Source organism: Odontesthes bonariensis, chromosome 18, assembly GCF_027942865.1.
Source record: "Odontesthes bonariensis isolate fOdoBon6 chromosome 18, fOdoBon6.hap1, whole genome shotgun sequence".
NCBI lineage: Eukaryota > Metazoa > Chordata > Actinopteri > Atheriniformes > Atherinopsidae > Odontesthes > Odontesthes bonariensis.
Window position 1 is genome coordinate 5978461 of NC_134523.1, and position 12548 is coordinate 5991008.

Here is a 12548-nt window from a genome sequence, read left to right on the forward strand (position 1 = left end):
GTCCCTTGTCTAACTGCTCAGAGATGGCTCGCAACTCCATTTCTGACTCCTTAAACATGTAAAACAGGATATTCAGTTGTGGTCTGAGGGCCATTTGTCTGCGATGTTAAAATCTGGTTCAAAGTCTTAGTGTAGTGTGTGCTGAGCTTTACTTGATATCTAGAGTTGGTCATCAGAGCTGGTTTGGCTCTGTGTTGATTTGAGGAAGCAGTTGGGTGGTTAAAGCTCAAGACGTTTATCTAGAGCCAATATTGGAATAAATGTGTTCCACACGATTCACCAGTCACACTTTCCTCACTCTCGTTCCAGCCCGAGAACTTGCTGGTTGCCCACAATGCCAACGGCCAGCCAACAGTCAAACTCACAGACTTCGGGGACGCTGTCCAGCTCAACAGTGCCCACTATGTTCACCCTCTGCTGGGCAACCCCGAGTTTGCCCCTCCAGAGTTGGTCCTGGGAGAGCCTGTGTCTCTAACCTCTGACTTGTGGAGTCTAGGTGTGGTGACCTATGTGCTGCTGAGCGGCGCTTCACCTTTCCTCGACGAGAGTGCAGAGGAGACCTGCCTAAACATCTGCAGGTTAGATTTCAGCTTCCCCAGGGATTACTTCCAGGGCGTCAGCCAAGGGGCTCGCGACTTTGTCTGCCTGCTTCTAAAGACTGACCCAGGCAGAAGACCTCCGGCTGGGCTCTGCCTCCAGGAACCATGGCTGCAGGATGGCCAGGGTGACAGCCGAGCCAGAGCAGAGGGCTGCCTGGACACCTCGCGCCTCATTTCTTTTATAGACAGGAGGAAACATCAGACTGATGCCCGGCCAATTGGAGGAGTAAGGAGCTTCATTCAAAGTCGCCTTCAGTCTCGAGTTTGAACACTTCCATGCCCTGTTGCCTCCTTGATCTGATCATCGCAGACAAAAGCTGAACAAACTCCTCAGTTTGTTGGCAAGTGCTAAATTGTAAGGGCTGCAGGGTCCTCTGTAATGATTGTCCCTTTGTCTCGATGTTATACGTAGGAGAAACAATGAATGCTGATCTTATCCTCTTTCACAAAGCTCCTGTAGTCCTGTTAGTACTTCAAAAGGAGAATTGCTGAGGATTTTTTCATAACAGTTCCTCACCAATCACATGAGTTAATGGATGCCCTCATCTACTGCTGCTTGCTGGTTTTAACTCTAAACAGATTTTATAGTTAAGTGAACAAATAAAAATCTTTAAAACAAATAAAATAAAAAAAAAGTAACTTATTTTCTGTTTAAAAGGGTAAAAGCTGATCAGTGGAGCCGTTTAATAGAGCCTTGACGCCACTGCACAAATGCAGAGCTTTCAGGAGAAAGTGATGTCAGCGGAGCTAGCGACAGCGCTGAGAGCAAACCGCCCTCCCTCTTGTTGCTAACAGTACAGACATTGCGCGTTTTTGCTCTTTTACACTAAAACTGTTACTCCGATACTTTGGGAGAAGCAACCCTTTCTACTAGAAACAATATATAGAAAAGTACTGTCTCAGTTTTCAAATAAGTGGGAATAAAAATGTAGAAAATGCTCATCAGTTGAAAGTTGCTGTCCTGCTTTGGACTCTGTAGACAAATGGAGACAGTGACTAAGCTTTTTGATGGCTGCGCTTACAAAATGTACATAATCTCAGATACCATGATGACCATGTCGTAAGTAACAATGCCGCATTGTCCAATCTGAGAAGGAATAGACATCCATCCTTTACTTTCCCTTAGAACAAAACTTGTGTTGCGAAGATATGACATGTTTAAGCCTTACCTTGTATATAGACTTCTGCTTTCTGTCGCTTCACATTCACATTGGACTTTTGCCTTTGGATGGTAGGACACTTGATGGCAGCAGTGATTGCCAATCAGGTGAACGTGAATGTGGAGGCCTGGGAAGACAAATTACTGTAAATGCACTCATTGTATTTTATGTTTGATTATCATGTGCAATGTTGCGGCTTTAACATTTTATGCAACTATTTATGAAGACATCTGTTGTATCTGTAATAAATCTAGAGAAAAGCATGTACTTGGTACTGCAAGCACTGCTGGTAGTTTGTGTTTATTTGATTGTGGAGTGTTACAACTGCCAGGCCACATTAGGGTCACAATCTACAATCATGGTTTGATCAAAAATAATTTAACACTTTTTGTACTGTATGCCTCTGTAGTATTGGTACACCAAAGTTGCTCTAGCTTTATAGTACTTTAATAAAAAAAGGTTTTATTGTGATTATTTCACTTGAGTTAGATCTATGACCATGTGAAATGATTGTTTACACAAATAAAAACACACAGAGGAACTCTTAGTTTAGTCTCTTTTACCTTTAGAAAAAGGCAGGAGACTGAAGACAGACAGACTTTTACTCTTGTAATTCACATAATGGATTAAGAGCTGAATGCAAGATTTTATGTACAGATACTTATTGCCAAATTGTTTCATTCAGAAAGGAAAAAAAGATTAAAGTGTATAGCTTTCTTGGAAATTGCGAGTTACAGAACAGCTATGATGAAAATGAAAAATTGAGTTTGGGGTTTAGATGCGTCATGTTTATACAAAAAAGAAAGAAATAGCCCCCCCCCCAACCCACCCATTAGCTTTTTATTTATTTCGAAAACTTGTGCACAGGCCATTAAAAACAAGGAAACTTGGACTGGATACCTCAGTTTGGGTTTTTTTGTTTTCCTCCCATTGTTTTGTCTTTTCTTGTATTTGTTAACTGTTTTATTTGTTTGATAAATTACATGTTTCCTACGTTTTTTTTGTTTGTTTTTTTATCTTTGCATGTATATTTCTTTGTACAGATCATACATATTCTCTCCTGTAAATATTCTCGTTTTGCCATCAGTTATTTGAAAATTAAACATAATGAACACATACCCTGCTTGACATTTTTTTTTTTTTTTTTTTTCCCCAAAAAAGGATTTTCTGTTCATTTCAAGAGTCAGTTTTAGATGGCCATTGGCAGCCTGGTAAATGGACATCTTTCATTGTATTTTCTTGACATTTGCTACTGAACTTTTTTCTGTGAAAATACCTATTTATTTATCCATTTTAAAACCTCTTATGATGCATAACCATGCCAAAGGGAAAGTGTTCACATGTGGAAGCAGCTGATTGAGATTTTCAAAACCCAAGTAATGCCTGGAATAAGACCCCTTAAGCTGCGATTATGCTGGTCGTATTTGGTCGTTCTGAGAGCAAACTGTGACATCAACATAGCTCCAAACCACTTACAAAGCGCTTCAGGCATGCTGGACTCACTGCAGTTTTTGTCCGAAACGGTAGGCATCAGTATTGAGATGATGGCACCCCAACACTACACAAATAGCTTCAGAAGTTGTTGTACGGGAGGCGCAATATGCACAAACACAACTACAGTTTCAAGTTCTCCATTTCATGTTTAAGCAGTTTGTTGTTGTTTTTTTTAAAGCAATTTTTTATTGTTTTTGTAACGTTTAAAATAGTTGTACTATCTCTACAGACCTGCTCAAACACTCTTCCCTGTAGCTATTCCTGTTTTTCAAAATGCACCCCTCATGCAACAAAGGCAGAAATCAAGAGAAGCATCATCCAAGCACCCGGAGTGCCAGCACACAGCGACACTGTGTGCAAGGCGGCAACAACAAGCCTAAATTAAGCATTACCCAGATGAGTTGCATATGAGATGTCTACGATGCACAACAGGAGCAAAACGGAAAAGAGGAGGAAGTTCAAACCATTTCGTCACTCAGTTATGGGAAATACTATACAGGCAGACAAGGACTGCTGGCAGGTAATACTGCATTAATCCCCCATTATATTGTTGTGGTATAAATTATAGATAACTAAATTCAAATTTTTAAAAAAATCTGTATTTTAAATTGGTTTTCAACATTGTAGTGTAATGGGAGAAGTTAGGTTGGACTCTTCAGAGATCAGCATGAATTGATTGGGGTGTTTTGTAACTTAGCCGATGAGTACACACTTAATGGCAAATAACATAAGCAACTTTCAGTGGAAAAACATGGACACACTCAGCCAAACGTTTCAACATCCTGGTTGCAGAGACACTCTTCTGTAACATGGCCGTTATCACTCCTTCTGTTGTTAAAAGGCACTGCAATCACTCTTCCTTTACTGTTACCTTATTGTCTGCGGTGTAGACGCTTTGGAGTCGTTTCTGCAGCCATATCTTGGTGAAATAAATAATATTGCTTTGCTGACATTCCCACTGAGTCATGCTCAATTATCCAAGCTTTTCCATTTGACCTGCCAGTGATTTCCCAAATCGACCAAGGGAAGAATTGGTTTAAATTTCTTCCTTCTCAGATTTGTTCCTGCCATGCATCCTTGACTTTTCCTCTTACAAGCATAGATTTGGGGTCTTCTTCCAGGCATTACTTGGGCTTTGGAAAGTTAAATATGCTGCTCCCACAGTAAAGGACGAGGTGGTGCAGTGCTTGTTAATAACCAATAATATAATCCTGGACATGTCACAGTGGAGGAGTGTTTCTGCACCCCAGATGCTGAATTGTTGGCCGAAGTTCTTTCCATGCTGTTAGTGAGAGAGTTCAGTGCTGTGTATGACATAATCAGCTAAGTAGTTAAAAAGCTTAAAAAGAAAAAACACTAATCCATTCATGATAATCTCTGAAGGTTTCAACCACACACTCTCTCTACTATACTTCAACTTTCTAAAAGTTTGATTTTTGTTGTCGATACTGCTAACGTCTCTATAGCAATGATTTGTACTGCAGCAATACTAAACTGAATTAAATAATTCATTATTTATCCCAAAATGGGAAAGTTTGAGTTCAACTACTTACTGTTGTACTGGTGTGTTACTGAATTTAACTGATGATGGAGAATTAACAGTTTTAGTCAGATTGTTATCTCAACAATTGGCCAAAGTGCAAAAATAAAGGCAAAAAGTTAACATACACCAATTATCCATAACATTATGGCCACCTGCCTAATATTGGGTATAGTATTAAGTGTAGGGGAATCTCAGCATGTAAAAAGGACAAACTTTTGGACTGTTATGACCTTCGAGCACTACATGAGAAACAAAATCTTGTATTTAGTATGAATGTATACAGATATTTATACATTGGAATAGTTTATGCCTTCACTCTGCACTGTTCCTACTCTTATAGTATTTTCATTTAATTCTCAATCATATTTAATTTTTAGAAAGTAATGACAACTTTTATCCAGGTCTTGGATAAAAAAATAATAATAATAAAACCCTAGGTAATTCAAATTAAGTGTTTTTTTTAATTATTTTTCATTATTTCTTGATGGTAGAAGAGCACAGTTTAACACATCACTCAGCTGAAGGTCACACCATATGATTTACATAATGATAAAGCCATAAAATAAAATAAACAGTTGGGTCCTATCGGAAAACATGCTTTTCAACTCTTATATTCACCTTTTTTTCCCTTTAATCCGACACCAGCAGGCAGAACAAAACTCTTCCTGTACTATGCAGCACTGGACTGAATATCATTTGAATATTGCCTGCGACAGATTATGAAGTGGCCTATTTTTTCTTGATGGATTGGATGCGAGAAAAGTTTCTTCTCTAAATTACTCTAAAAGTGGCATCCTTTGTGAGATACAGTATACTACATGGTCTGCACTGCCCTCAAGTGGCTCATACCAACAAAAAGAAGGGGTTGCTTCACAAGCAATTTTATTTTACTTTGTCTTTAATATTTTAATAGAACCCATTTCAATTTTTTCCCAAACTTGTCTGGCATATTTAAACTTATACCCCATCACAAAGCCACAGTTAACAATAACGGCCAAGAACGTTTGCACAAGTGCTCATAACTGTAAAGAACTAGCCTACTGGGTGAAAAATGGGAGTTAATGAGTCAAATAGGAGTCATTAGAGCTCATCTACAAAGTGACTTGGGGTCCGCACCCAGCAATCTAAACTTATGCTCCATCCAAACCACTGCATTCCCCTCAGGAAGGTCGTCTGGCAATGTAGTCTCTAAAAACAATACCGTCTCAGTCCAGATAGTTTTCATTTGTGTTTCCATGATGGTGGAATGAGTGGCCACATGCTGTCAAAGCAGTGGTTTCCCACTTTACCTTCAGGAATCTCTTGTAAACTCATATCTTCTGAGAGCACTTTCTCCCAACACCCTAACCTGCACTTAGTTTGCACTTCTGTACCTGTTCTACTTGTACTTCTGTCATTTAGATAGAGTTGATACTCACTAATTACTAACAACTGGGTTTCTTACTGTACTGAAGGACTTTCTCAGTCCCTTTGGATAGGAGTGTCTGTTAAATGACTACATTTTATATGACTAAAACAATTTGCCACTACTGCTCCACTATATTTTGAAGGAATATTTTTTTACTGTTGTATTTTATGTGAATGTTTCAGTTAATACTAAAATAGGACTTTAAGTACAAAAACAATTAGTTAATCAAATATGAAGATTTGGTCAATCATGCTCATGTGACCGAAGTCAGAAATGGTCACAAACGCTCGTGGAGCTAGCTATCAACCGCAAGCATTGCAGTCTTTAAGCAACCTAATGTAAGCGCTTTTAAAGACATGCTATGCAACTTTTTCATGGTCATAAAATTGCTTGGCAATCATCAGTTTGCTTGGCTGACCCGTTCCGATGAAAACGGTGACATTTCCATCTCCATCTGGTGGCCCTAGCCCGTAGCCTGACTACGTCATACTCACGATTCTAGTCAGAATGTGAGTCTGATACCGCTCAATAGAGATTTGGGTATGGGGCGTGTTTCAACCGAACCAGATGAAAAAATGCCTCTTCACTCAATTGGATAGACCTACAACCAATCAGAGCAACGTAGTATGTGACGTAGATTAAGCAACACACACTTGTTGTAGGAAGGACGGCAAAAACATCTTTTCTATCGATAAAAGCCTTTATCACGTTCCTCTGTTCGTCTTTCAAAATGAATGCAATGTGGAGATCCTGTAGAACAGACTCGATGGCAGAATCTACACACCCTAGCTCTCCAGCGGCAGCCATGTTCAGCTCTTTAGTGACGTAGTCGATAATGTCCCTGTTGATCATCTGTCCATCATCGTATAAAGCCCGCCCTGGCAATCTGATTGGTCCGACCAATTCTTGGTCGGGCATAATGATTTCCCAACTGAGCAGAGCCAGACCGAACTTCCCGACCAAAACTTTTATGGGCGGGGCTAAGTTCGGCTGGCACCCAGGCTACCCAGAGTGGTGTAAAAAGAGAGTGGCGACACTCCCATAGACTTCTATAGAAAGAAAGGAATGCGGAAGTCACGTGGGTCACGGAGACGCCACAGTTCCAAACAAGGGACGCAGCTCCGTTAACCTCAATTGCTCGTCAAGAACAATTACTGGTAAGTTAATAAAATGACAGCATTTTAAACGTTTTTTACATTTTTAAGCATTATCTATCAGAAGTATACTCTCAGACATCGTTATTTTTACATTTGGTTAGCATGAAATGTCGATGTTAAAAATGGAATGGATTTAGGGGCCTAGCTTAAAGCTTGGTAACGGAGGCTAACGTGAGGTAATTAACGTGATCATTTCACTAAAGTCCGTTAACTTTTTATTGTCAGGTGACATTGACATTGTGTAAAGTTGTTTTGATTGTTAGGTTTTAAACCATTACCAAAATACTTTATATTTAATACATTTTTCGTATTTCTGACGTATTTTCTCCGGTAAATTGATTAAATTACAACATTTTTGGCATGGTGAGGCATTAGCTGTCTGGTCTTTAATTAAGTAAGTTTTTTTCAGCATGACTTTGCAGCTGTGATAATGAATTTATGAATTTCTCTGTTGTTGTTGTCAGGGAGGTCAGCAGATGTGGTGCTCGCTGCTGTCATGGATCAACCCTCATTAGGGCTTCAGCCGATTTCTACAATGTCCAAACCCTTAAATTTGATCAAATACAGTTCATTGTTGCAGATTAATCTACCCAACAGTATAAATAGCAGTAAAATAACTTCTTTATTAAGGCTTGTTTTACATTTTCCATGATGACATTTTATAATAAAATGTTTGGTTTAAATCTGTTTTGTTTATTTTTTTTCACAAATGACACATTTATTTTGTCATTAATATGGTTTTAACCAGAAAAAAAGTTAAATTCATATTTTAATCCATCCATCCATTATACCCGCTGAATCCGTCGATCGGGTCGCGGGGGGGGGGCTCATTGTCCATCTGACACCAGAGAGAACAGACAGACTGTATGATATCTTCTACAGATGGAGTGTTTGGGACAACAGGAGTAAATCCTGGGAACAGACAGTAACATCATGCTCTGTTGAAGGATGTAGATCTGATGCTAAGCTGGACCACTGGCATGATTCAGTATAAAGGAGGACAAGGTAGCTGCCCCCTGCTAGCATGCAGGGGTACCCTCTACGATTTAAAATGGTGATAAATGTGTCTCTGCCGCTCCAAAAAAGAAAAACGTTGATCAAATACATCGTCGGTGAAGTGATCAATGCACATTATGGGTCAATATTTACCGAAAATTGCGTCGTAAATGTTAAAGTTATCGTTTTTGTGCTCCGTCCCGCTAAAACCCGTTCAAACTGACTGACAGCGCTGTGATGTTTGGAACTCCGGAGGCTCACATGAACCACGTGACAGTCCTAGCGGCGACTTCAAAGCGTGTCGCAACTCTGTATTACTCTATAGCTCTGAGGCTACCTAGCCCGAAACAGCGCTTGCAACTTTGCCTGTGGCGCCGCGTGCTTTGTTTAGCTCTGGAAGTCTCGCGACACACGAGAGCCGAGAACTACTGCTTCACGGCAGGTCGTAAAGGGCTCTGAGCCGAGCCAGGTAGCCTGATAGACACACCCCCTCTCCATTAGCTGTCGACGGCTAAATTGAATGCGGTTAGCTTCTAGAGTTGTAGTTTGTAATAGATATGCTTTTAAACTGCTTTGATAATTACTTTTACTACATACCTTTGAAGACATCGCGAACCTCCGTCGTCTTCTCCAACTCTCTGCCAGTGTCTTGAAAAATAAACCGTAAATTGCCTCTGGTGGGTTTACGACAGTCTGGCTAGACTGTCGCCTATTTTCTACGGAGCTCCCCCTACAGCTTTGGGGGGTGTATTGCATGGTAAACAAACCCCGTATTACTGAGCCCTGCTTTAATCATTTTAGTAGTACTAAAAGCGAAAATTCACCACTGAAGTGATATCGGCCTTTTTCGTTGAGAAACCGCTTTGTGTGCTAAGCTACACGAAGTAACGGCTCGTAAAATACTATGTCAGCGTTTGTCACAGCAGACAACAAACACCCAGGTGTTTTTAATAACATTAATTGCGGCCGTATTCCATTTAGTTGGGTCACAGTTTGGTTTAAATATGGGAACGGGAGAGAGTTTTTGGGACACGAACTGGAACGCAGCCAAACCCCCTCAAAAAAAAAAGAAGTTTGCTATGAATAATTTCGCTTAACAGAGTCCAATCCAGTTACTCCCAAATGAGATGGTTATTTTTTTTTTTTACTTTTTAACACTTGTTGAAAAGAGTTGGCAACAGTTTTCAAATGCGATGTTATTGGGCAAAAATATGAAAAGATGCAGCCTAATTTTACTTAAATGCATTTTGTGGTCATTGCTGTAGCATACTTCTCTTTAAGATGAACTACAAATAGGTGAGGACACTCACTTGAGTGTTTTTACTTTATTTTTGCTCAACTAAACACTGTACAATTAATTCAAAGTATTTTAGATCCTTCTCCATTCTTCTTTAAAATTTAAAATGGTCTTATGTTGCATCCTTATGCCAAAATCATTAAGAATATCTTCCCATTCATCAACAGGATTAGTTTCCCATACAATTAAGGAATGAAATAAGATTTTTAAGATATTTACAATTAAAAGAAAAATATAATGTATCACACTGACAAACTTAAATCCTTCAGATCTTTTATTCAGTACTTTTTTTAAGCAAATTTGACAGCGATTACAGCAAAGTCTTCGTGGATATAACAGGACAAGCTTTGTACATTTGGGTTGTCTCTCCTTTTTTTTTTCTTTCTGGGATTCAAGTTTAATGAAGGCCGAGGCCACTAAACCACCGTCCTGGCTGTGTTTGGGGTCTTGATCGAGAGAGACAATTCAGTCATGTCAAAGTTGCTGAGCTCTTTGATTCAGGCTTTCATTAAGAACTATTCTCCATCCATTTGTTATTCATTCAGGATAAGGTTTGCAATCCCAACAACACAGCACAATTCTGCCACGCTTGGGCACATATCTTTCATAGAGAGTTCTCCTCCAATAGATAAACTTTTGAAAAAGTAAAGTTCTACTTTTACACTCATTGCCTCTCAAATCAGTCAACTTAACGTACCACACGGGAAGTATTTTCAAAATGTACTGTAATTACTAAAAGTTTTATAACAACAATATGTTTTAACAACATGTCATGATGTTATTCCATCGTATAACAAAAGTCATCGAACTTGGCCTAACTAAACTTACCATCAGTCACGGCTCAAGCTAGGATTCAAATGAGCCATTTCCTTGTTTCTTAATATGAAAATTCAAATTTAACACTGCTCCATCATATCTTTATTTAGCCCAAGTTTTCTTGTCTGTAGTACTGAACAAAATAATGAAGTTGGGTTTGCAAAACTCAAGAACAACCAAGAATACAAACCCGCTGGGCCCATACGCTGTGGCTGATGAGTGACATTTCACCCTTAGATACTTGAAACTCTGAAGTGCTCCAGTTAATTTGTGTGTTTGTGAGCAGAGAAACAGAGCAGCAGGTCAGCCATATTTGGTTTATAGCAATGTTGTCTTTTATTCTAATTTCCAATAAACAGAGAATATATCAGTCCCTTATTTGTACAAAAATACCTGAACAGGATACAATGTAGATCCAAGAGCCACATAGACAGAATGAAGCAAAGCATAGTGGGCTTACGTGAAAAAAAAAAAGAGAGATTACGGTTCATTTGTTCTTTTTCTTTCCCTGAAATGTTTATTTGACTTCAGCTTATGATGACTTCAAACCAAACGATAAAACATAACCAACACTGTGAGTTCCACTTGCACCTACACAGTCAGTCACCAAACTCGTTGAGACTTGTATGTAATGTTGACCTGACATGAGGATTTACTTCCAGTAAAATTTCACATTCACAACCAACTGTAAATAAATGTAGAGCATGGACGGATAGCAACTAAGGACATGTTACTGTTTAAAAAGAGGCACCTGCTGCAAGTAAAAAGAAATTAACTATGAACCTTTAAATAAGAGTATATGAACATAAAGAAATGCACAATCCTCTTGAGCTACAGCGTATAATTGCACTACTTGTGATGAAAAAGTGTACAAAAGATACTATGAATATCCCCATGGGTTAAGCATTAGTATGTGTGCTCTCAATGCAAACTCACTGCAACAGGTGTGCATTGAGGCAGAAAGTCAATAAATCAGATGTGACAGAGAGGGGGGATATTCAATAAATGTGTTTTAAATGGCATCCGAATGGGATGCTGAAAACTCTGACAGCCTGTCAGCTTATGCACACAACTGATGTTCTGAAATTTGACATGTGCCAACAATCCAGTTTGATCTTTTGAAATAATCGTAGAAAAATGTTTGATTTAATACTGCAATATAACTATATATATATATATATATATATATATATATATATAACTATATATATATATATATATATAAAACTATATATATATATATATATATATATAGTTATTTTGTGGCAAACCAAAAGCAAACAAGCAAACAAACACACAAATAATGAAAAAAAAGGACAAAATAAATCATTCTCAATTTTACATGGTATTATGAGCAAAAGCACAACACCCCATACATAGTGATCTGTGACCTAGGTACAGTGTTAGATCTACTTCTTCTCCATAGCTTCACATACTTAGAAAATGGATTATACTTTATACTGGTATATTCAAATAATTGGACTTATGTAAAAGATTGCATTGTAGCACAGTGATTGAAAAGGGAGAGAGGAGAGTCCCTGCTGACTGAAAGCGACGTAGCGTGGAGCCTCGGCCGAGGACTGGGCATGCTGGGACAACCTCTAAATCTCAACCCCAAACTCCCATCTGCTCTAAATCCATGGCTTCACTCGACTTAACCCAACCAACAATCGGGGTTCTTTTTGCTGTCTCTGAAGGGGAAGGTTGAATATAACAGTCTGGTCATCCACACACGCCAACGCACACACATATTCACAACAGGGTCATAGCTTACAGGCTGGACACAGGTGGGGGAGGTGGGGGGGTTCAAGCATTATCCAATTTCTAGCACAGAGCTGGTGAGTCGGTTAAGTCGTGTATTTGTTTTGATTGGTGGCAGCAGTGATTTGTGTGTCAATGTTAGTACTTGGAGGGAGTTTAGTTAAACAGGCAGGGAGTTTAGTGACCTCATGCTAACCCTCTTTGCTGTAAATCTGGCAGAGGAGGACAAAGCTAAATATGTCTTATGCCACTTGTCTTTTTCCCCACCTGTATATTCCTACAGGTACACTTAAAGTCATGTACAAAATGGGGTGGGG

General features: G+C 39.1%; 2 protein-coding genes across 6 annotated transcripts in view; both read left to right on the plus strand.

Annotated features, from left to right (window-relative positions):
• Positions 1–1234, plus strand: part of LOC142367635 (triple functional domain protein) — a 70659-nt gene extending 69425 nt beyond the window's left edge. For all 4 annotated transcript variants that reach the window (XM_075449657.1, XM_075449658.1, XM_075449660.1 and 1 more), the window contains one exon: positions 310–1234. In XM_075449657.1, the coding sequence (XP_075305772.1) occupies positions 310–867 (558 nt within the window). In that variant the 3' untranslated portion in view covers positions 868–1234. The remainder of the gene's footprint in view (positions 1–309) is intronic.
• rpl14 (ribosomal protein L14) overlaps positions 1–12548 on the plus strand; it is a 128456-nt gene that overhangs the window by 20725 nt on the left and 95183 nt on the right. The gene's annotated exons all lie outside the window — the stretch shown is intronic.